Source organism: Sebastes umbrosus, chromosome 12, assembly GCF_015220745.1.
Source record: "Sebastes umbrosus isolate fSebUmb1 chromosome 12, fSebUmb1.pri, whole genome shotgun sequence".
In the NCBI taxonomy this organism is placed as follows: Eukaryota; Metazoa; Chordata; class Actinopteri; order Perciformes; family Sebastidae; genus Sebastes; species Sebastes umbrosus.
The window spans coordinates 27,176,227-27,201,507 of record NC_051280.1 but is presented as its reverse complement, the minus strand read 5'-3'; the positions used below and the strand labels follow the sequence as shown (position 1 = coordinate 27,201,507).

Below are 25,281 nucleotides of genomic sequence, written 5' to 3'. Positions count from 1 at the left end.
CACACGTCAGCTAAAAGCACAATATCACTCTATATTTCAGCTGCTTGGCAGTAATGTTAGCTGACCAGACGAAGGTCTCTCCATGAACATGATTTAGATCTGATCCTAGTGTTGGCTTTTACTGCCTCAGTGCAGGCTGATGCAGCGGGGCTCTGCAGCGTGTCTCCCTGCTCTCTCCGCCCGCAGCCGGAGAGAGCAGAGGAGACACCGGCACCCGGTCGGTAACGAGACGGTAACGTTGCTAGCTGAGGAGCTCCGTCACTTCACAAGACACGGGAAACCTCTGTTGGTCTGGAGGAGCTGCAGCAGTTATTTCTGCAAAAACGTCAACTGTACATTCACTAGATATTCTCAGAGCTAAACTAACTCTTCTGCAGTGTGGAGTGAGCACGCGTTCACGTCTAGAGGTGGAGCGAGCTGAGAACGTGCGCGCTCTCTGAGTGAAGGCAGGCAGGCAGGAGGAAAGGCAGCAGCCACACACGAACGCGCATATGCGAGCGCGCATGTGTGGCGACCCGCTACATTTATACGCTTAAAAAGTTACAAATAGTCCCTTTAAGTGTGTGCAGTTAGCTCATTAGCCTTGTAGTGTAGGAAGTCAAGCTTCAAGATTCAAGATTCAAGATTCAAGATTCAAGCCCTTTATTGTCATTGTGTAGTACAACGAAATTAGATTGTGACAATCCCATTGGTGCTTAAAATAAGATGATACAATAAAAAAAAAGAGATTAGATATAATTTTAAAAATAATGTTGTGCGTTCCGAGCTTTAAATATTGAGAAAACTTTTTTTCTTTTCTTTTTTTTTTTCAGAACTTTATTTCAACAAAAGACATGTACAAAAGAGTATAGGGAATACAAAGAAACAGCACACAAAAAAGACAAAAAAACAAAAACAAATATTTACGTTTTTATTTATATTTTTTTTCCAGAACTTTATTTCAACAAAAGATAAGTACAAAAGAGTATAGGGTATACAAAGAAACAGCACAAAAAAAAGAAAAAAAAAACATTTACGTTTTTATTTATTTATTTTTTCAGAACTTTATTTCAACACAAGACATGTACAAAAGAGTATAAGTAATACAAAGAAACAGCACCAAAAAAAAGACAGAAAAAGAAAAAAGAAAAAAAATATTTACGTTTTTATTTTTTTTATTTATTTTTTTCATAACTTTATTTCAACAAAAGATATGTACAAACGAATATAGGGAATACAAAGAAACAGCACAAAAAAGACTTATTTACATTTTTTTTTTATTTTATTTTTTTTTTCAGAACTTTATTTCAAACAAAAGTCATGTACAAAGAAACAGCACAAAAAAAAGATAAAAAAAAAAAAAAAAAAGTTTTTATTTATTTGATATTTGATTTCATGCTCGGCGGAAGTCGTCATCGGTGACGCTAGGTGGAGGAAGGCGTCGCTTCTCGCTGGGAGCTGAACTGAACCGACTAGAGAGGAAGAGGAAAATGGCGGACCTCGAAGACGTTACGCTGGACGGGAGACCGCTCCAGTCCCTTCGAGTAGCGGATTTAAAAGCCGCTCTTGACGAGAGAGGACTCTCGAAAAGCGGGCACAAGAATGCTCTCATGAAAAGACTCAAAGGGGTGAGTTTCTACCTGCTAAAACACGGTTTAAACGGCTCCGCGGTTCTCTCCGAGCGGACCGTTAATAACGATGAGACGGGCTGATGTTCTCTCGAGGGCCGACAAACTGTAACTGCCGAGCGGCGTAGTAGAGTTATCCCGGTTTACAGACCGTTACACCGGCTGAGAAACGCGTTGAATTGCACCACAGTGTGGTTGAGCAGTGTTCAATCAAACCAACCGGAGTTAAATGAACTTAAAGTGGGCTAATCTCAAAGTGTGTGTTCAGGCTGATGTTGTCCTGTTAGCTCGTTAGCTCCTCTCGGCTAACGCTGGGCTAAAGCTGGCCTGGTTCTGCTGCTATCTATGTTAACGGTGTCGGTCACAAATCAGCAATGTTGGTGCAGCTAGATGAGTTACATAACGTTACACAAGTTATTTAGTAGCCTTACAACAATTATCAGCTAACTCTGACTGTCTATTTTAATGTTAATGTAATGTTTTCCGCCAAATTTAGGCAAGGCAAGGCAGCTTTATTTGTATAGCACATTTCAGCAACAGGACAATTCAAAGTGCTTTACATAAACATTCAAGAACATTAAGACATAATTAAAACAGTTATAAAAACATTTCATATTAGAAAATAAAAACAAGCTACAAATAAAAGCTAAAATACAGTATAACACACAAGAGTAAAAGTTATATTGCAGTATAAGATCATTATTTGATTTAATAAAAGGCAGCAGCAAACAGGAAAGTTTGGTGTTATTAGTAACTGGTGTTATTATTACTTCAGATACACTATATTTAACTCCTGTTTCTATTCTTATGTTATTAAAATTTACTTTTCTATCTTAGTTTACTTGTTTTACTAAATTTACCTTACTTTTATTGTTATTCTATTAGGCACTGGTAAGGCAAGGCAGCTTTATTTGTATAGCACATTTCAGCAACAGGGCAATTCAAAGTGCTTTACATAAACATTCAAGAACATTAAGACATAATTAAAACAGTTATAAAAACATTTTATATTAGAAAATAAAAACAAGCTACAAATAAAAGCTAGGATCAAAGCTAAAATAGAGTATAACACACAAGAGTAAAAGTTATAGTGCAGTATAAGATCACATGTGAGATCTGGACACTGTTATTTAGTAATATATAACATCTACATTGTTTGTAAATGTTCCCTCTCAAAAGTCCCTCTTCAAAGTGCTTTACATAAATATTCAAGTGCAAAAGAACATTAAGACATAATTAAAACAGTTATAAAAACATTAAAGATTAGAAAATATAAACAAGCTAAAAATAAAAACTAGGATCGAAGCTAAAATAGAATATAACATACAAGAGTAAAAGATATAGTGCAGTATAAGATCATTATCTGGTTTAATAAAAGGCAGCAGCAAACAGGAAAGTTTGGTGTTATTAGTAACTAGTGTTATTATTACTTCAGATACACTATATTTTAACTCCTGTTTCTATTCTTATGTTATTAAAATTTACTTTTCTATCTTAGTTTACTTGTTTTACTAAATTTATCATACTTTTATTGTTATTCTATTAGGCACTGGTAAGGCAAGGCAGCTTTATTTGTATAGTACATTTCAGCAACAGGGCAATTCAAAGTGCTTTACATAAACATTCAAGAACATTGCGACAAAAGTGCAAAAGAACATTAAGACATAATTAAAACAGTTATAAAAAAAATAAAATCATTAAACATTAGAAAATATAAACAAGCTAAAAATAAAAGCTTTGATAGAAGCTAAATTAGAGTATAACACACAAGAGTAAAAGCTCTAGTGCAGTATATAAGATCATTATCTGGTTTAATAAAAGGCAGCAGCAAACAGGAACGTTTTAAGCTTTGACTTAAAAGCACTAAGAGTTGGAGCTGGTCCTGCAGTTTTCTGGGAGCTTGTTTCAAATATTTGGTGCATAAAAACTGAACGCAGCTTCTGCATGTTTAGTTCTGACTCTGGGGACACTAGATCTGATCCAGATGACCTGAGAGGTCTTGATGGTTCATAACACAGCAGAAGATCAGACATTTATTTTGGCCCTAAACCATGTAGTGCTTTGTAAACGAAATTTAGCTGTAGTTTTTGCTCTAACATGTATCCCAGACCCTGTGAGCTCCATTGGTTCTGCCAGTTTGTTTACATTGCGACAGGTATTTAACCTTATCTACCTCTCCATGAATGCTTGGGGCATTCTTTTCTTTATATTAATCCGGCCAACTATCATTTCTTTCTGCTGAATTGTGCCATGGAAGAAGCAGCAAGGGGTGTTTACATGTGCCCCTTCATTTCACATATATTATTTAGTAATATATAACATCTACATTGTTTGTAAATGTTCCCTCTCAAAAGTTTCAAATGCACAATTGCATATAATATAAGTTTACTAGCACCAAAAGCATGCCACCGACCTCGAATGGTTGGAATTATACAGTCCCCAAGCAATGTTAGTGCAGCTATATGAGTTACATAACGTTACACAAGTTATTTAGTAGGTCCACAACTATCATCAGCTAACTCAGAATGTCTATTTTAACATTAATGTAATGTTTTTTCCGCCGTTGTTATCCTTAGAACATTTTAAAAGGAAATTGTCATCATATTTAATTCATGATGTCTAATTATCTTTTGATATGTTTAGATACATTTTCTTTTTTTCTGTACTGTTTCTTTTGTATGTATTTCATTGTTTTTATTGGATTGTTTTTTCCACTGTTTTGGTTAGTGCAAATGTTGTGTACTTCTTGTTGTTGTTTTGTTGTATTTTTAAAATTATGTTAGTTTAGATCTTTCTTCCTTTTTTGTTATTGTTTTTTTTTCTCCTGGGGTTGGGGGGAGGTCCTTTGTATAAAAATAGTTTTGCTCTAAAATGTATCCCAGGCCCTGTGAGCTGCATTGGTCCTGTATGAGCCAGTTTGTTTACATTGCGACAGATATTTAACCTTAATCTATCTCGTCATGAAAGCTTGGGGCATTCTTTTCTTTTTTATATTAAAGCGGGTAATCCAGCATTCATTTGTCCGCTGAATTGTGCCATGGAAGAAGCAGCAAGGGGTGTTTACATGTGCCCCTTATTTCACATGTGAGATCTGGACACTGTTATTTAGTAATATATAACATCTACATTGTTTGTTACAGTGTTCAGAATCCCTCTTAAAATGTTCCCTCTCAAAAGTTTCAAATGCACAATTGTATATTATATAAGTTTATTGATTTATTGGTTGTATTAGGTATCACATGTGTTGTTTGCTTTACTGCTTACCACAGCTCAAAATGCTGGAGATTATAACATTATTGGAACATCACACTTAGTATTTTTGTTTACATACTTGAGTGTGGATGCAGGGTGAAGTAATACAAGCAGCCCAGTGGGAGGGATGCTGCATGGCTCACTGTCAGGGCAGAGATAGATGAAAACAACAAAGTGTTTAATTAAAGATTTGTCAAATTTTAAACCAATTTTGCTTGCAACTCTGACTGCCCACATCATTCCCAAGTCTAGTCTTCTTTCCACCGCAGTCGGCGAGCTTCCATGCTTGTCTAATTGACCCATATGACTCTTTCCACGTTAATTGTTTGCTTGACCAGTGAACTCTGTATATGTCATCCTCCTCTCTTTCTCCACAAGTTTCCCAATATCCGAAAGTTATTCAGACAGAGAGACCGTGATGCAGAATGATGTTTGTCCCATCTATGTTGATGGCATGCCGACGCACACAATAGACCCATAATAATTCATAAAGGATGGAAATATTAGCAGTCATGATGAAAAGGTCATATGAATAACGTCTCTTCTCTCAATAACAGGCTCTCATGCTTGAGAATCTGCAGAGGACCTCCACCGCTCACATTGGACTGCAGCCAAACTCACAGGTAAGTGTCCCAAAGTTGCTTTGATTTTCTTTGAACGTCTGAAGCCTCTTCACATTAAGTATGAATGACAAAATGTGCATTAGCACAATATTCGTAAATGCCTTCAAAAAAGTATGTGCAAGTGGCCTTGAAGGCACCTATTCACCCTATTTTGAATGGTCTCTGTGTTTTAGATTGGTGAGGAAATGAGCCAGAACAGCTTCATCAAGCAGTATCTGGCCAAACAACAGGAGCTCCTGAGGCAGCGGCTGGAAAGAGAGGCTCGCGAAGCATATGACACAAATGGTAAGTGTTGCTAGAATCCTCCACTGTAACTAAGTAAGTTACTGTATATGTCTCGGGTCATTATGCAAAACATGATGGTGATTTTATTTATTTGTCTTTTGTAAACAGAGCCAGAGGACCACACAGAAGTTAATAACAGTACATCGTGCCCTCCTCAAGCCCAGGTCAGACATAACTTTCTTTTCTTACCTATTGCAATCGGTCACATTATCTAATCTGTTTGTCTGGAGATTCTGTGCTCCAAAATATTTTTCACATTTGAAAGGAACTTGCTGGTAAGAATTGTGACAGATCCTTTACTTGAAAGAAAATTGACATATTACTATGACAAAATAAGCCTCACCTCCCTTTCTGTCCTCTTCAGGATGCCACGCCAGCATTGGCTGAGCAGTACAAGCCACCTGGCCCCTCTGGTGGAGAGGCATTGTTTGTCGCAGTGAATGATGGAGAGGGTCACAGGAACCAGGAGGCTGACGTGTCCGGCCCTCCTGCTTCTGGCTCTGTGGCATTCGCTCGTGTTTCTGGTGGTCCAGAGAGGGAATCTGCCTCGAACGAAGCCGCCGCTGACAGCGACGACGACGACGACAGTGAGGATGGCGAGGAGGATGGCGACGACGACGATTGGGAAAGCGGTGCTCGGAGGAGAAGCCACAGAGAGCCAGCCAGAGCGCCCACATCCAGAGAGAGGTCCGGAGCATCCTGTCAACCCCCGCAGCAACACATGCCTTCCCTTTTGTCCCCTCAACTCCGCCAGCCAACACCTCCTCCCTCCCCACCTCCAGAGTTATCATTCCCCTTGCCTGACACCCCTAAACAGAGCCCCCCTAGTCCAGATGTAGCTCCAGCCAGGCGCTCATCCAGTACCTCCAGCTCTGGCTCCTCCAGCAGCGGCAGCCGCAGTAGCAGCCCAGAGCCACAGAGGAGTGGACATGCCGAGCGCAAGCCGGGCCCGCTGACCCTTCTGGCGCGTAAAATGGAGTCAGAAGGTGCTTTCTCGGGAGCAGGTTGGCACCGCGATGGCGGGGTAGGTGATAGGCAGGACAGCAGTTCTGGCCTGGTATCTGCCATCACTCACACAGCCAGTACTGCAGGCCATGTGTCTTTTCCCACGATTCCAGGCACCAACCAGGGTATCACAGGAGCACATTCGGCACATATTCAAGTACCTGTGAGTGTGCTCAAGGCCACTGCAGCAGAAGAGAGGGACAGAGAGAGGGACTCTGAGAAAGAAAGAGAAAAAGCCCTTGAGCTGGAAAGGCAAGAGAGGCAGAGAAAACTTGAGCAAGAGCGAGTAAAGGAGGAAGAGCGGGAAAGAGCTCTAGCCCTGGAGAGAGAGGAAAGAGAGAGAGCTCTGGAGAAAGAGAGGATTGAACGACAGCAGGCATTAGAAAGAGAGGAACGAGAGAAGGCTTTGCAGAGGGAGAGAGAACTTGCTCTTGAACGAGAGAGGCAGGAGAGGGAACTAGCTTTGGCTAAAGAGAGGGAAGAGCGAGAGCGAGCCTTAGCACGAGAGAGGGCCCTGGAGCTGGAGAGGCAGAAGGAGCTCGAAAGACAGAGGGCCTTGGAGCAAGAACGTCTGCAGAGAGAGAAGCGAGAGAGAGAAGACATGGAGAGAGCAAAGGAGCTAGAAAGAGCCAAGGCTTTGGAGCAGGAAAGGAAGGAGAGAGAAAGGGCTCTTGAGCAAGAGAGGCTACAGAGGGAAAGAGCTCTGGAGGCTGAACGAAAGGAGAAGGAGAGGATTGAGAGAGAAAAGGCTTTGGAGCAGGAAAGGTTGGAAAGGGAACGGTTAGAGAGAGAGAAAGCCTTAGAGCAAGAGAGACTAGAAATGGAGAGAGCCCTGGAGCAAGACCGACTAGAGAGAGAGAAAGCCTTGGAGCGAGAGAGAATTGAGCGAGACAAAGCCTTGGAGAAACAGCGACTAGAAATGGAGAGAGCCCTGGAGAAAGAACGACTAGAGCGAGAGAAAGCCTTGGAGCAAGAGCGACTAGAGCGAGAGAAAGCCTTGGAGCTAGAGCGACTACGGCGAGAGAAAGCCTTAGAGCGAGAGAGAATAGAAAGAGAAAGAGCTTTAGAACAGCAGAGGTTAGAGCTTGAGAGGAAGGAAAAGGAGAGAATTGAGAAAGAGAAAGCATTGGAGCAAGAAAGGATAGAGAAGGAAAAAGCCTTAAAACGAGAGAGGGAGGAAAAAGAGCGATTGGAGCGAGAGGAACAGGAGAGGAAGGAGAAGGAAAGAGCCGAGAAGGAGAGGAAAGAGAGGCTGGATAGGGAGAAAGCTCTAGAGCAGGAGAAACTTGAAAGGGAGCGAGCCTTAGAGAAGGAGAGGCTGGAGAGGGAGAAAGCTCTAGAGCAGGAGAAACTTCAGAAGGAGAAGGAAAGAGCTGAGAAGGAGAGGAAAGAGAGGCTGGAGAGGGAGAAAGCTCTAGAGCAGGAGAAACTTCAGAAGGAGAAGGAAACAGCTGAGAAGGAGAGGCTGGAGAGGGAGAAAGCTCTAGAGCAGGAGAAACTTCAGAAGGAGAAGGAAAGGAAAGAGAAGCTGGAGAGGGAGAAAGCTCTAGAGCAGGAGAAACTTGAAAGGGAGAGAGCCTTAGAGAAGGAGAAGGAGAGGGCTCTCGAACAAGAAAGGTTAGAGAAGGAGAAAGCCATGCAGAAAGAAAAGGAGGAGCAAGAGAGGGCCCTGGAACAGGAGAAAGAGAGAGCTAGGATGGCTGAAAAGGAGAGGGAGAGTCACCTCCCTCCATCCAAACGTGGCCGTGAGATTGGTCTCACCCCCCTGCCCACTCCTCCCCCCCTCTCCACAGGACCAGGTAGAAAGTCTTCGACAGAGGCAAGAGAGCAGGAAGATGTCCATGCTCCAATGTCCTGGAGTGAAGCAGCAGTATCTGGTGCACCCATGTCACCAACACCTCTGTTGCCTCAGTCCTCATTCAAGAAGTTCCGGTTCTTAAGGGACTCCCCAATTCAATCTTCCTCCCCTTCCATGGTCATCAAGCGGCCCCGCAACTTCTCCGATACCCCTCAGCCTCGGGCCTCGCCTGCCTCCTCCCTCACCGATGTCGGGCAACGACAGCAGGAAGGACTCCAGTCCTCCGCTGAACAGGATGATTCACAGAAGCGGACAAGTCAGGAGGTTGCTGCCAGGGCGCCGGGGTCTGTGGGGGCCCAGGCTGAGAAGGAGACCACTGTCAGCACCACACTGGTCCCAAGTCCCAAAAAAGAAGGCACCTCAAGCCCATTATCGGAGGACAAAGAAAAAGCAGATGCAGTGAAGTCGCAACAGGCTACCAAGGAATCCACCAAAAAAGCAACAGAAGTGGATGAAAAGAAGGGTTCTACAAAGCCAGTGGATACTGCACAGCGGAGGGGAAGAGATACAAAGAAGGAAGAAAAACGAGCAAGACAAAGATCATCATCTAATGATTCGTCTTCCTCCGAATCAGACTCTGGGTCCTCATCATCTGGGTCCTCTAGCTCATCCACATCCTCTCAAGAGAAAACCTCCTCCACCTCAAGAGGTAGAAGGGTAAGTGGACTAAAAGGAACCTCTCTCTCTGTCCTATAGGGTCATACAGGGCCCATCATCTTGGGACGTTTTCATTGAGTTAAATTTGTATTTGTTTCAAACTGAACAGAAATAAAGACTTGTATTCATGCAAAGTGCTATCAAGTCTAAACAAATTGACCTAAATTAAGCAGAAATAGAAAACGCATAGTTCAAGCATCATCATTTGATCATCACTGGTGCCACCAACTGTTTTTGTTCACTGCAATACCGGCTGTATGGGTTGCAGCTGCTGCTGTATTGGGCCAATCACGCGTTGCAATAAATCGAAGAACGCTTGCGGTCATGGAAATACAACGAGGCAGTCTGTAGTTTCCAGGTGGGTAGAGTGCTCAGCAGAGCATTCGGCTCTGATTGGGCAGGTGATTTCTGACTATACCTCTATGAGGAAAAGAGATTAGGCCAATTATCATTGTTTACTGATACTTGACAATTCTATACATTTTAAGCTAACTTTAATGTCTTAAAGGTAATAATTTCACCTCAGAATATATCAGGTTACTGAGGTTTAATACAAAACTCGCTCAAATTAGCAAAATTATTTGGCATATCGGCCGTATTTGTTCATGGTCGCAGCATTTTTTGTGTGGAAGCATCCTTTTCTGCAGAGTAGGATGGGCTGGTTCACGAGTTGTGTTTTCGGTCACCACTCCTGCATGTCAGAAGACATTTACTAAAGGTAAAACTTTCTTAGCCCTCAATGGGCATGTTTGCCTCTTTGAAACTCTGGAGTGTGTATAAAGCTGTTTATACATACTAAACACTTTTACTGTGAAGACTCCTCTGAAGGTGTGCTGACAGTGATGGTTGAAACATTGTAAGGGTGAAATAAAAAGACATGATAACAAAGAGTGACTCAGAAAACAACAACAAAGACTGATGTTACATACTATGAACAACAAAGATGGTTTAGCAGTACAGTGTTGGGTTTGTGACCAGAATATAGAATCAGATAGAGCTATGCACATGTGAAGTGGTTAGATGAAAAGTATTTTACAGTTTTTACAGCCAAGCTTTCTAATGTATTCATTTGTGTACAACACCAGTAATCCCACATGAAGAGCACTGCTTGTTACACGTATAAGACAAGTCAGAAAGCTCATTTTATATCAAAGTTGTATTGATAAAGCACGTTTCGTAAATTTATTTCAGTGCATAAAATGTTGCTCTGTTTTCTGTCTCTTTAGGAAGGGAAACCTAAAAGAGATTCCTCACCACAGCACAGGGTGACACGAGAGGCTCAGGCTGGGGGTTTAAAGGAAACTCCAAAAGCCTCCCTTAGCAAAAGAGAGAAGTCTGTAGAGAAGAGTAACACAACTGCTGACGGAGACGGTCACACCAAGGTCAGTCGCTCATAAGTTAACACACCACCAGATTTTTTTCTTTGTTTTTACAACCGTTAGAATTTCTATCCACATTTACCTAAAAATGTCAATTCTAAAAGCTGCTTTCACATGATAAGAAATTTGCTTTTTGCTCAACACGAGGTAGGGCGCAGAGCCTGGCAGAGGCAAAGTGCAGCACAGTTATAATATGCCTTATTATATGCCATTCACTGTTTCCAGGCAACAACAACAGTTGCAGCTATTATCTCATTGGTTGCACTTTGAAAGGTCAGCGAAATAATTTTATCTTTTAGCGCAGCGCTCTGTAGCAATTTCAAGCAGTGCGCCACGCCATGTGTAGCGCTTCCACCTAGTTGGGCGGCACCGCTCTCCCCATAGAATGACAGCCACCGCAGAGCAATTTTACCGCTGATCATGTGGGCAGCTTAAGAAAAAATAGATTTATCCAAAATGAAGTTATGATACAGACAAATCTCATGACGGCTTTATTTCTGGTTTTTATTTTTGTGTTCTGTGGTGGTGTTACCTGAACTACTTATACAACTTTGACATAGAATATATCATTTCACATCTTATTCCATTTCCTGCCCTTTTAAATCCCAGAAGCCATTCATTGAAGCACCGACCAGAGAGGAGACACAAAGGAAGAGGAAGGACACCGAGGGAGAGGAGGAAGCGGAGAAAAACAGGTCTGCTTTTTTACGTCTTGGTCTTATGAAACACATCCTATAAATTGTGTGTGTCAGATTTATACACACAGTATATCCGTCCTTACAATTGCATCTGCAGGCTGTGAACAGGGTGTCAGTCAATTGGACATCTACTATATAGTCAATATAGTCAACAGTGCATTTTTTTAATTCAGCTGTTCAACAGCTAGTACTAGAGAAGTTTAAAGCCAATGGGGGTTCTACTTTTTTTGATTAACTGCTTTAATTACTTAATGTTTGTGAAAAGGTGGTTTAATGTTGTCAAAAGTAATTTGGTTCACAGTATTTTCAAAACCATCCTGGGCTGTCTGCATCTGATTGAACGGTGTTGTGGGTCCGACCCCTTCCGTCAACCGACCATATTTAAAGATCATATCTAGCAATATACAACCTGGTTTCATCCCTGTATGAGAAACAAATAACTCCATATACTGTATTATTATTTGCTTCCAGAATGACATCACATTCAAAGGGTATTTAGAATGGTTCGTTCAAGCTAAGGGAACTTACTATTTCACTTTGTTCTGACGTGATTGTGGAATACATTTCAGCACACTCTCCTCTTAGTAATTCATTTGTTTTTCCACCAAAAACTCACGAGGGAAATGTCAAAACTTGCACTGGAAATGACACCAAAAGGCAAGACTAAATATGTTGTTTTTTTTTTTTTTTAAAACTACTGAAAAGAAATCCTCTGCCTCTACGTTTCTTTGTGCCACTCTCAGTTACATACTTCCACTCCACCAGAAATACATTGAAAATGAAAAATCACATTGTGCACAGAGGAAACAAATGAATTAAAATAAATACAATAACCAAAATGTTATGTAAGGTGGGAACCAGCACTTGAATTCCTTGATAAGTTAAAGAAAAGTCATGGGGGCTCAAAAGATGTTGGAAATTGTTTGGCGCACTCTTCTCTTGACATTATTCTTATAGCACTAGTTGATGGAAATACGTGAATACAACATGAGGGGGCGTTCATACTGTATCATCTCGTAAACACGGTAAACACGACCCCATTCAAAGGCACCAACTATTTCTGATCGCTGTTGTCAGGAAATGTGACCCCCCTACTGTTACCTCTGTAATATGTCATAAATATGTGACAGAAGACACACAAAACTAAATTGTTAATTTTTTTTTAATTACTTTAATATATTTACTTATTATATATAAATATGGTCGGAGGTTTAGGGTCCCATGGTCTAGAACAAAGCGCTACAGGAACAGCTTTGTTTCAGCTGCAATTGTTCATTTAAATACTCATAGCAGCTTTTGCGCATATTTATGGAAAGTTCATCCCTTTTCTCATTTTATTGTGTCTGTTGTTGTCCTGATATTTCAGTGTTTTTTTTAATATTGTTCTTGTGGCCTTCTTTTTGCTGGGTCCTGATCCCAGTAAGCCTTTGAGTACTCTTTGTCATGTTTTTGGTATGTCTGTCTCTTGTCTGTGCTCTACCTTATTGTCAATAGATAGATAGATAGATAGATAGTAACTTTATTGATCCTGAGGGAAATTCAAGTTTCCAGCATCACAGTTCCATAGTGCAAAATATGTTAGTAAAAAGGCAGTAAAAAAGTTAGTAGTGCAAAGTAAAAAAAAATATACCAGATATAAAAATACAAGGAGATGAATAAAACTGTTAAAACTAAATATAGTGCAGGGTAACAGCTGTGATACACGACTATTAAAAAAGTGAATATAGTGCAGAAGAGACTGTTAAAAGTGAGTATAGTGCATTACTATCTGTCCTGCAGACCGTCGGATGCCATCCTCTATTTTTGCTGCAAAACAAACCTACAAATAAAGTCACCTGAACCTGATAATAATTATATATTCACATAATTCGAAAAGCAAAGCAAAATAATAGGTACAGTGAGAGTCAAATTTTCTGACAAACAGCCGTCATAAATGGTGGCCTCATGTTGCTGGCTCCTCTGTGGTGGTCACAGATTTTAGGTGTTGACTTTCCCATCAGGCGATTGATGAGACTGCCTTGAAGCCGGTGTGGCTCAGAAGATGCGGGTCCTTTTTTTTTCATTCGTTGCAACATGGCTGTCCTCCTCCTCCTCCGATGATGGCTATAGCTGCAGCTGCTGCCGGCCTTTATGGTTTTCCTTACAGCGACTCAGCTACAACAGCAGGCCGAGGGGGTTTGTCCGTCGCAGGTTTTGTCCGCCAGGCGGTCCGGACATGACAGCGTTCAGAGAAGATGAGTAGTCTGTGGTGAGAGGGAGGAAGGAGGAGAGAGAGAGAGAGGTGGCTCGCTGCGACGCAGTCGTTTTAGCAGCTGTCGCAGCCTGCACGCTGCCTTTTTTAAACCGAGGACAGTTTGTCTCTTTGCTGACAAGTTAAATTCAGGTCGGAATGCACGTGTGCGCGCACAAAGACGACATGTGAACGTGAGGTGCGCGCTCATTATTCAGGTCTCGTGTGGTGGTGGTTCGGTCCGGTCGGACTCTGCAGGTCTGCAGGAGGACCGCGGTGGCTCTGCATTGCTCGAGCAACGAGAAACGTATTAGTGAAATGACAGTGACTGTGGTCAACAGTGTGGGATGTTCTTTTTTAGCATCACCTGGTTGCTGTTTGTGTATCAGAGGAGTATGTTCAATTGCTGAGATTTTATAATACAATTTTTTTTTTTTTTTTTTTTTTTTTTTTAATTTTATGCTTCATTGTAGTGCTTTAAAAGGAAAATTAATATATATGTTTAGGGCCGTGTGGTTTAAAATGTAATTTAATGAGATTTAAAGGGCCCATATCGTGCTCATTTTCAGGTGCATACTTGTATTTCGTGTTTCTACTAGAAAATGTTTACATGCTGTAATGTTAAAAAAAAAAACGTAATTTTCTTCGTACTCTCTGCCTGAATATACCCTCTGTCTGACACGCTCTGCTTTAGTGCATTTCAATGGAATTGCGTTGCCAGGCAACAGTTTGGGTCCATGTTTAATTCCTGTCAGCTGATGTTATTTACACCCACTGCAACAGGAAATAAACTGGGACACATTTAGAATGTTTTACGTTTAAAACCGTGTAATGGTCTAAATATCGTCTATTTGTGACATCAGAAATGGACAGAAATCCTAACGGCTTGTTTCAAACGCACAATTTCTGAATACGAGCTGTGTGTATTTCTCCATATATTGAGCGTTTTGAGAGTTTGACAGTATTTATAAAGCACTTAAACCTGCTTTATAATATAAAAGACGTGAAAATATCACTTTTTACAATATGGGACCTTCAAAGGAACTTAATACACGGCTGTGTTGAATACTCGATTCTGATTGGTTAATCACGGGTGTTCTGCAGTCTGTTATTTCTTTATGGCAGACCGTTGCTATGAATAGCAGACCGTTGCTATGGACGCAGCTCTGATCTCGGACTCTGGTGGACCGTTTTTGTGTCAAATTATTGATTTCTTAAGCAAGTAGCCGTGAATAAGCGGGATAATGTACAGCTAGCAGGGTCATTGTTGTGAGAAAAAAAAAACGCTCAACAGCGTGATGCTACTACTACTAAACCTGAGGGACCTATCCAATTTTTTCTCTGATAATGCTACGTTGTGAACAACAAATCTGTGTTGAAATCAACAGGAGGAGAGTGAGTTACCCTCCACCTTTTTTTCACACTCTGCAGGCAGGTGAAGGAGACTGCCATGGCAGACCCAGAGAAGCTTCAGGAGACCAGCGAGGAGGTAAGGCACCCGAGGAACCATGAATCACCTCGGTCCTCACAGCTGTTGGTCGCTGAGGACTGAGATGGACGGACCCATCTGATCTTTTATATCTGAATCTTTATAGTTTTTATTAAGCTGGATACATTGCAGTATAGGTCGTTTGATATTATGTCTATTTTTTTCTTTTCACGTTTAAAATATATTTATATTAGATGACTTAATGAGCCCTTTTCACAAGTGGTAGAATGTGTGTAGGAAATTACATTTTTTTTTTTTTAAATATTTGTAAAACCTTTGTTGGCACTGTCATAGGCAGAAACAGCAAGGGTGTTTTCTCACTGTGGCTGATGTTTAAACCCCAAATGATTGCTTTGTTATAAAGGTGCTCATGCCTCTTCCATTGCCCCTATTGGTACCTGCATACTACCTCTGCCACTACTACTACTTCTACTACTACTACTACCACTACTGCTACTGCTGCACCTGTTCCACTGTCCCCAAGAATCCAGAGTTGACCACAGATAAGCCCCCAAGGCTGCACTGCAGAGGGACACCCCTGGCAATAAAGGCTACCTCATTTTCATGGATATGGCTGGCAAGAGCTATTGATTGGACCAGAAGATTAAAAGAAGTGGTTGGCTAGTCAAAGTGGGCCACCTCTTGTAGCCTTTTATTCACTAATCAGGCCTCGCGCCCTCAAAATCAACATGGAGATGAGACGAAGCAAGCATGTGTGCTCACATTGAATCAAGGCTGCTGTGAAACCCTCTCAACAACTGAGTAGTTTTCATATCGTTTCACTTTGAGACATTTTGAACCCACTTGCAGAGAAATGTGGGGCATTATGGACATGCCATTTAATATGGTTGGTGAACTGCTTGACAAAGGACATTTTGGATTTTCCAATTCTCAGAATTCTCCAACAAATACCCTTCTTGGATGCTAAATGAGTTTTCAAAGAGGCCAAAGCATTTTACCTGGACTCAGTGGGCTTGACCGTCTTTATTTGACCTGAAGAAGGACTTGCATTTGAGTTCCTTTCTACAACAGCCATCTCCAGATTTTTGTGACTCTCAGTATGAACTTGCTGCGGCTGAAACACAAGTGAACACAAACATCAAAATGTGGGATTTGTGTGCACAGTGACTTTTGACAGCATCCAACATCTGGCCTCCGACTCATTGGACTCGTTGTTTCCTACCGTTGCTATGAGAGCCTGCCACATTTTTAAACGGACTAATGCCAAAACACCTGAGGATGACTGCTTTGGCCAAAAGCATTTCAAAGCCCCTACCCAAATGAACTATTGCTCCCACCCCGCCAGCCAACACGCTTTCAGATTTCCATCCAAACATCTCAGCCACCTTTGATTGGACCCTTGTTGCCTAGATACAGTACATGCAGTCGTGATTGGGCCATATCCAAACCAGTAAGGATCAGGTGTCAGTGGTACCAGGGAATAAGTAGACGTTTACTCAATGTTATATTTCATAACAGTTATTTTGAAAATGCTTAGTTTCCAGTCTTATTGTGTAGTCTTTGCTGGGAGAAGCAGCATTTTAAAAAACATGTTTATCTTATTTGTGGCTACTGCAGTTTAATCTAAATGGTTCTATGCTGCTGTTTTATAATCTTAGTTGATTTTCACTTCAAACTAATTGGAGTGTCTATTCAGACACAGTGTTTTAAAATAACAAGAATTTAAACTGCAGTATTTCCACCAGATCCTTGTTTGTATGATAGAGACTGCAACCACAGTTTACTCTTCATCAAGTTATATTAAAGAATATATAGGTGTAGATTATCAAATAATTATGAATGGCATGCACTTAACTTCGCTGCCATTCAGTAGACTTGAATTTGTAAAAAAGACTTTGCACAGCAGTTTCTATCATTCACTCTCAGCCCCTACTTGTCCCCCTTCTTGTTGTTGTTCCACCTTTCCTCCAACCTATCCTTGACCACTTGGTGTCAGCCTCTCACCTCTCCAATGTATCGGGTTGTTTTTATCTTCTTGTGTTTCAGACGCCAAAGGCCTTCTCAGCTCGTAAGATCTCTATCAGCAGTAAGTCTTGCTCTCTTCTTTACCAGCATTTTCATTATAGTTAGGGCTGTCAATTGATTCAATTATTTAATCGCATGATTGTCCTTGATTAATTGGATTGATTGCAAATTAATTGCACATTTTTTATCTGTTCAAAATGTACCTTAAAGGGAGATCTGTCAAGTATTTAATAGTCTTATAAACATGCGAGTGGTCAAATATGCTTTCTTTATGCAAATATATGTATATATTTATTATTGGAAATTAATTAACAACACAAAACAATGACAAATATGACTGACTGCCTGCAATGCTGACTTGACTATGACTTGCCCCAAACTGCATGTGATTATAATGAAGTGGGCATGTCTGTAAAGGGGGGACTCGTGGGTACCCATAGAACCCATTTTCATTCACTTATCTTGAGGTCAGAGGTCAAGGGACCCCTTTGAAAATGGCTATGCCAGTTGTTCCTTGCAAAAATGTATCTCATGTTTGGGGCGTTATTTAACCTCCTTCGCGACAAGCTAGTATGACATGGTTGATGCCAATGGATTCCCTAGGCTCGCTAGTTTCATATGATGCCAGTATCTTCACTCTAGCTCTAAAATTGAGCCCGCTACAACCTCCGAAAGATTGATTGCATTAAAGCGCAAAAAAAAATTAGTGGCATTAAAAGGAATGAATGCATTATTATCGTGTAACTCTGACAGCCCTAATTAAAATGTCTGTATTAATGGCATTATTAGTCTACGGTTTGGGAACTATACTTAAATACATCTTAAATAATGTGGATTGCATGATCTTCCATATTTCAAAAACATGTACCCAGAAGATTGTGTTGTGTGCATGGATTTGTGATGTCATGTACGCTTATGCTGTATATGCCATGTGCTGGAGGATTAAATGTTTTTTTTCTTGTCTTACCAGGCAGTAAATCGTCCCCTGGCACTGGCAGTGCAGAGGGTGAGCAGGACTCTGGGGCCGCGGCCGGTCGCAAGAGGAGGTGGGGCTCCAGCACAGCTGTCACTGCCAAGAAACCTTCCATCAGCATCACTACAGATTCACTCAAGGTATTTGCAACATAGTAAGACTGATATGGTTGTTGGTAATGCTCTTGTGGACGCATAGATGCACCGTGAGACACTTGCATTGCCTCTGTCCTGAATATAGCAGGCCCATTCATCCGGTGGCATTATCTCTGTTCTTTGCCCTCAGTCTCTGATCCCAGACATTCGTCCGAGTCTCGGCCAGGAGGCAGTAGTGGACCTACACCCAGAGGAAGCTGTCCTCTCTGGAGCCGAGGATGAAGAGAGGGAGCGCTCTGATCAGGACCTTCAGATCCGACGCACTGTCACGCAGGTTTGTCTACAGCTCTTGTATCTTTTACATGAATGACAGGTTAGGAACTGAAGTGCTCCTCATGAAAGTCCAAGGTTGCACGAATCTCTTAATCAAGAATTGCCTTTGTTGACGCCTTCCTTCTATTGCAGGTGGTGCATCCGGAGAGCCAGGAGAATGGACAGAAAGAGGCAAAGAGGAGCAGACACGAGGAGTCGGAGGAGGACGACCCGCAGGGAGACAGAGAGAGGACAGGGGTGCACGAAGAGAAGACGGACACCTCATTTCCTGCACCCATGGAAACCCAGTCTCCATCACACACCAGCCATGATGTAGAAATCAACACTGGTAATGCTTCCATCACAACATGGTCTTCATCTAAATTCATCAAAAACAATTCCCAATATTTGATTTAGAAATCGAAATAACTTTAAGCTAACTTTTACAATTGTTTTTCTTTGTAATAACACAACAGGCAATACATAGTCCACAGACTGTACTTTGCATTCTGCATTGACATCCATGTTTAGGTAACAGATAGGACTTAATTCTGTTATGATGTAATTATTATATTTTGTCGTTTGTTGTACATTATAACAACTATGAGGACAGTGTCAGCGTAGTAATGGAGACACTATGTTGACTGTTCTTCCTTCTTTATCCTAGTGACAACCGGCGACACCCTCATTCGTCGCTCCATCAGCCAGCAGAAAACAGGCGTTTCCATCACAATCGATGACCCTGTTCGCTCGGCCAAGCAGCCGTCGCCACCTCGCGGCAAAGTCTCCAACATTGTTCACATCTGCAACCTGGTGAGAGAACACTACAAGCTCCTCCTTTGTTAACATTTATTGATAATGGTGTGCACTGATTGTAACTGGTGCGTACTGTATGGTGCAGCAAAAGCAAACAAACAATTGGTGTCAGTGGTGGTGATGTTGGGGTTACACTCCTACTATTTCATCGACTAATCGATGAGTTGATTTAATCGACAGATCTGTAAAACTGATTTTCTCCACAGAGAATCACACAAAAGCACCACTTTAAATCTTGTGTTTACCAGAGATGTGGTCATACGTTTCTTGGAAATAAGTCATTCAGCATGAAATAAAGACTAATTAACTAAAGAAATCTTAGTTGTTTTGGTCTTAGTTGACTAAGAGGGGGCAGCCCTAACCTAAAGGATAAGATTGTTGTTATTTTATTATCAACAAATCCCATGAAAAGACCAAAATAAACCACAACGTTTTTTTTCCCTGTGTAGCCACAGCCTCGTGCATAAAATAGCCCTACAGGTTGCATTGTTGGACAAATACGTCAATATGATGAACACGACTAGAGGAGCTTATTGCTCCCTAAGCATGCACAGTGATGTCTGCCAGTGAACGACACAGAGCTGCTCTCACAGTTTAAGAATGCTGTTCATTCAGAATTAACAACACTGCCTATGTTCATTGAACTGAATGTGCAGCAGTATGGCTATTTGTTATGGTTTTTAGATAACAGTAGAGTTCTGTGCCACAAAGGAATATGCTATGTATGTCCGGTTATGGCTACACAGATAATACTGGTTGGGAGATTTTCTGAGCATTTGTTCCTGAAATGCATCTCACTAATGGTGCAGTTCAGATTTTTTTTCTTTGATCACCTATTAGGTACCTATTATAACTATAATGTATCTTCATTTATACACTTCAATGAACTCCAGTGCATCTTTCATATGCTTAACCGCCTCTGTCACCTTCTTTAAAAAAAAATTATATTTGTAATCTTCAACTCAGTGGGCAGTTTTTATTTATATATTTGAGTATGTATTGTGTTAGTGTATATATGCTTGGTGTTTATGCTCACACTGTTATTAATTGTTAAATGTAAAGCTGTCTTTTGATAAGTGCTCTGTATTATTTTGTTCAGGTGAGGCCGTTCACTCTGGGCCAGCTTAAGGAGCTGCTCAGCAGAACTGGCACCCTGGTGGAAGAGGGCTTCTGGATCGACAAAATCAAGTCTCACTGCTACGTCACCGTGAGTTATTGCAAGCATGTGTTTTCTCTGATGGATCTGAGCCAGACTGCTCTTGGCACATGGAAGGTTCTTCTGTGTCTCATGCAGCTATCCTCTTCTCTGTGTGTTTAGTACTGCAGCTCAGAGGAGGCGGTCGCTACACGGGCAGCTCTTCATGGAGTGAAATGGCCTCAGAGCAACCCCAAAGTCCTCAGCGTAGAGTTCTGCCAGCAGGATGAGGTAAGACCTTACTCTTATCAGTCTGTTTTTCTCTTAACGCCCACAATGCTTGGCAATCTGTAGCCTGAGCATATCTCTGCTTTTGTAGCTGGACTTCCACAAAGGCTCGGCAGACAGACCCGGAGCAGAGGAACATGGGCCCGGTGCCGGCCGCGGTCGAGCGTTGGGCCTGCCCTCTCTCCTCCCCGAGCGAGACCAGTGGGCCGAGCGCGAGCGCGAGATGGAGCGCCGAGAGAAGGCCAGAGCAGAGCGGGAGTGGGATCGAGACAAAGTCAAAGAGTTTGGGAAACCCGGCGAGGAGACGGAGGGAGGTCCCCGGAGGTCACGCTCCAGAGAGAAACGCCGCAAGGAGAGGGGAAAGAGTAAGGAGAAGAAGACTGAGAAGAAAGGTAACAGATGCAGGCATGAGATTAAACTGTATTGACATCAGGTCAAATAGACTTTTTATTAATACTGTGTAGAGCTGAAACAATCGATCAAGAGAGAATGAATCTGCAATTATTTTGATAATAGATTATTAGTTTATTGATCGATCATTCAAGTCGCTCATTTTTTTTAAGCAAAAAATGCTATTGGTTCCACCTTCTCAATTGTAAGACTAGACAGTTGAACACGTCACCTTGGGCTTTTGGAAAATAAGATAGGCATTTTTCTCTATTTTCTGACATGTTATAAACCAAACAGTTAATTGCGATACAATTAATAATAAATAAAATCATTAGCAATCGTTGCAGCCCTAATATTGTGTATGTTTTTGCAGAGAAAGTGGCTGAGGATCCCCCTGCAAAGCTGCTGGATGATCTGTTCCGCAAAACTAAAGCAGCTCCTTGCATATACTGGCTTCCACTTACAGAGGAGCAGGTGAGACACATACCAGGTTATACTCTCTGCTTTTAATGCATACGTTGGCAAAGTACTTGGCCTACATATTTAATTAAGTCTTTATTTAAAGACTTTCACAAGCCATAGTCTGTTTGGCTGGTATGAATCAGAGTGAAATTGATACTTCTATTTTGTGTGGTTTGGTTTCACAGTGCAGAAATTAAAGCGCACAAAATAAAAAATAACAATCTGCTGAGTGGCGTGTATGTAGTGAATTCATCTTTTTTATCTGGAGAGCTGCCACTTCTATGCAGGGAATCACAGACTTTGATATATTGCTGTCGAAGTTTTATCACTTTGACTCGTCACTGATCTACTGTACGCACAAATCCCTCCTCCGCCAGTTCATCTCAAATGATTTTGTAAACATCACTATATTTGTGGACTTTATTTAGCATATTCTGTGTGTTCTCTTCGGTCCAGATGTCAAGCAAACATCAAACTTCTGAAGAAGTCCAGGTCCATCCTCTTCCACTCATGTTAACCCGTCGTTTACTTAGTCCATCTCAACACATGTCCGCGCAGGCAGCCTGTGTTTTGGTTGGCTTGGAAACATTCCGAGACCACCTCTCGCAAGCGGTCTCTGACTGGTTGTTTCGGTCCGCACCAGAGTACGATTACTGCGTTCACAACCGCCCAAACAAACCGCACGAGAGTTCAAAAACTGACTACCTGTTGGCTTGCTCCCTTAATGTATTAATCTGTTCATTCTCTTCATTGTAGTTTGTCCAACGGGAAGCTGCCCGAGCAGACCGGATGAAGGAGCGTGAGAAACGGAGGAAGGAGCAAGAGGAGGAGGACGAGAAAAAAAGGGAAGAGGAGCGCAAGGAGAGGATGAAAGCCGGAGGCGGCCCAACCGCAGAGCGGAGTGAGGGTGAGAAGGAAAAGGAAAAGGAAAAGGACAGGGACAGAGAGCGGGACAGAGACAGAGACCGAGGTAGGGACAGGGAGAGGGAGAGGGAGAATGACAAACGCAGGGATGGCTACCGCAGGCCGGAGGGCCGCGGGGCAGGCGGGGGGCCGACGCTCACGCAGCCGCAGCGACCCACGAGAAAGGCGACGTTAATGGCCAATCACCTGATGGAACTGTTCTAGAGACCGCCCTCTTCCATTTGCCTTTCACTACATGTACTTTGTTACAACTAAGACCCAACAGAGGACCAACTGATGTCGTCACCATCTCTCAAATTATCACTTTTTTTAAAGCACATCTACACCTACACCCAGTCATGCTTAAAGGGGACCATGGTTTTTTGCAGTGTTGTTTCCCAGAGTGCTGTACGTCGCGCTTCTGTCAAGGTTTCATATATTTTCTTTATACGTTTGCCTCTCTTTTTTCTTAAGTTTTTGTCTTGACGGTTTCGCAGTATGACACGCTGGGTCATTTTAATAATTTTCCCCAATGTTCCCCATTTTCCCCAAAGTGTAGGTGCCAATTATGATTTGCAATCAATTGTCGTCGCCTCCGCGTTTTTAACAGCTCTGAAACCTGGATGAGGAATCTTTTTTGTTGCTGCATGTAGTCCAAGGCTCTCCTTGCCAGTCCTGCCTAAAGAGAAAACTCTGCCCTCTGAGCAGAGGCTTGCATAAATCTGAAAATATTGGAATAGGTGTGTTTGGCATTTTGTACAGACATGTAAGATTACTCAAAATCAAGTCTTTAAATGAGGCAGCTCTGGGGTATTTTTGGACAGGTGTGGAATAACTACTAACGCAATGCAGTGTTCCTCTCTCCCTCTATTTAGTTAAAGAGATGAGACGATTCTCTGTGGAGGGGGAATCGATGTCACACCTGACACAAGCTATAGTTACGTCCTCATCATTGATTCTCTTCTTCCTCCTTCCTTTCCTCCTCTTCCTCCACTTCTCTTACCCTGTAGTGTCAACACAGGCCCCAGGAAGGGAGGTTGCATTATGAGTTTTCTCACCAATGGTTTTAATATTGTTTTTTAATCTTTTATTTTATCATTTTAGTACCAAGGTTTTGTTTTTGTTTTTTAATTTCTTCTTCTTTGAGTACGCCTATCAGTGGTGAATGTACAAATAATAAAAATTGAAATTTGAAATTCCTGTGACGTTTCTTTTCCGTTCTCCCTGCTGATGGGGGTTGTAGTTTAATTTCTTCATTGAAAATGTAACTTCTTAGTAGTTACTGGGAATAGTGTAGTTGAAGTACACAGTTAAATCTGCGGTTACACCTAGAATCCACTAGGTGTCAGTCTCACCATAGTGTGGACAAGGTCAGTCAGGGCATTTGACACAAGGGGAATGACTTAATGTAGTCAAGTTAAAACTATAAGGAATATAAGGGAAGTGAATACTATAGTAAGATTACACTGACTGCCTGCAACTTCTACTATCCATTTCTAAAATTCCCCTTTACCTCAATGCGTGGTGATGAGCATTTTCTTACATTCAACATTTATCCTAATATTGTGGTTCCCTCCAGGTTGGGACCCTCAGTAACATCTATCTGTGTGTTACCCACCCTTCTCTTCTCTGCCTGCCCTAAATCATGTATTTGCCCTCGTATGTTCCCTTGTTCCATCTCTCCGGTCTTGACGTTCATCCTGCAGAGCTCAGCAGTGCTCCTATGTAATTACAGCCCTATGGTCGCTGAGCAGAACATTTTTCTGCCCTGATGCAACACAGTGTGTCTGGACTCTGAGAGGACCAGTGAATCCTTCACCCTGGCATCTCTCTGGCATCACGAGAACAAATGTCTTGACTGAGGCAGCCTCGTTGGAATGAGAGCGCCGGAGAAAGATTTTGTCTTTCATCTCTTTTAATGACAGTTTTATCTAGCAAGCAGGCGGATGAAAGGCATGCATGTGTGTCAGTGTGTTGGTTGGAGGTTTTGAAGATAAGTTGAAGTTTAGGGCAAAGTGATGGATGTGTCGGCCAAATGGAAAGTTAAAAGTCGAGTCTGAGGACACAGTGTGTTAAAGTAAAAAGCAGGACTGGGGTAAAAGAGGGAAGTTAAAGGGAAATTCCACCACCTTTTATGTGGTTGTCCAATCAGTGCTGGTGGTAAATGTCGTCAACTGAAGAAATAAATTCAACCAGTGCATGCGATATTGACAGAGAAAGCTGATCTCTCCTGCTGCGGAGCCATGCCGGCTGTGCCTACATGTACCAGGATGCATTGCGCATGAGCGGCGAGTTCGCTTTGTCTGATAAATAAACAAAATAACCTCACAGAACGTCAATAAAGGAAATATTCTTACATCTAAACAGAAAAATACAACCGTACACCTTCTGAATTTCAGTTTCTCTCTTACACCAAACAAAGACAGGTTAAATCGTAAAACACACTTCATTCAAACTGGACAGAAACAAAATAAAACTCACCAAAACCATTATTCTTTCCACTGTTTCAACAATCAGCAACTTTATTTGATCGAAATAAATCCTTAATTCACGCCAGGTAATATGTGAAATCTTTCCGTCGCTCTATCTCGTTTCTGTTGGCATCGGAAATTTGAGCACCAAAGTTTCACAAATCGAAACTAGACACAACCTTTTAACGCAGTCCCCTCAAAGCAGCAACACCTGAGCAGTCTATCCATGGAAAACTGAGAGAACCCCAAGTGCTACTTAGAAGAATTTTAGTTTGCTAATTCCACATTGTGAATGCTGAAACAAACATGCAAAACTGCCTTCTACTGCAGCTTTAACCCAGGATACTCTCAGTTCAGCTCACGACCA

At 41.8% G+C, this 25,281-nt stretch overlaps 1 protein-coding gene across 3 annotated transcripts; it reads left to right on the top strand.

Moving 5' to 3' along the window:
- The first annotated feature begins 1,408 nt into the window (after nucleotides 1-1,408).
- On the top strand, nucleotides 1,409-23,639 carry acin1a (apoptotic chromatin condensation inducer 1a). 3 transcript variants are annotated; one of them, XM_037786323.1, is made up of 19 exons: nucleotides 1,409-1,607; nucleotides 5,417-5,482; nucleotides 5,656-5,767; nucleotides 5,876-5,931; nucleotides 6,132-8,264; nucleotides 8,328-9,287; nucleotides 10,514-10,669; nucleotides 11,276-11,361; nucleotides 15,026-15,083; nucleotides 17,091-17,130; nucleotides 18,040-18,182; nucleotides 18,328-18,471; nucleotides 18,603-18,798; nucleotides 19,117-19,262; nucleotides 20,365-20,472; nucleotides 20,584-20,691; nucleotides 20,780-21,080; nucleotides 21,452-21,552; nucleotides 22,297-23,639. In XM_037786323.1, the coding sequence occupies exons 1-19, from the start codon at nucleotides 1,470-1,472 to the stop codon at nucleotides 22,666-22,668; spliced, it is 5,424 nt and encodes a 1,807-aa protein (XP_037642251.1). In that variant the 5' UTR covers nucleotides 1,409-1,469; the 3' UTR covers nucleotides 22,669-23,639. The 3 variants fall into 3 exon arrangements, with proteins under 3 accessions (XP_037642251.1, XP_037642249.1, XP_037642248.1); XM_037786321.1 differs by having other exon boundaries at nucleotides 6,132-9,287; nucleotides 11,279-11,361; XM_037786320.1 differs by having other exon boundaries at nucleotides 6,132-9,287.
- Nucleotides 23,640-25,281: the final 1,642 nt, after the last annotated feature.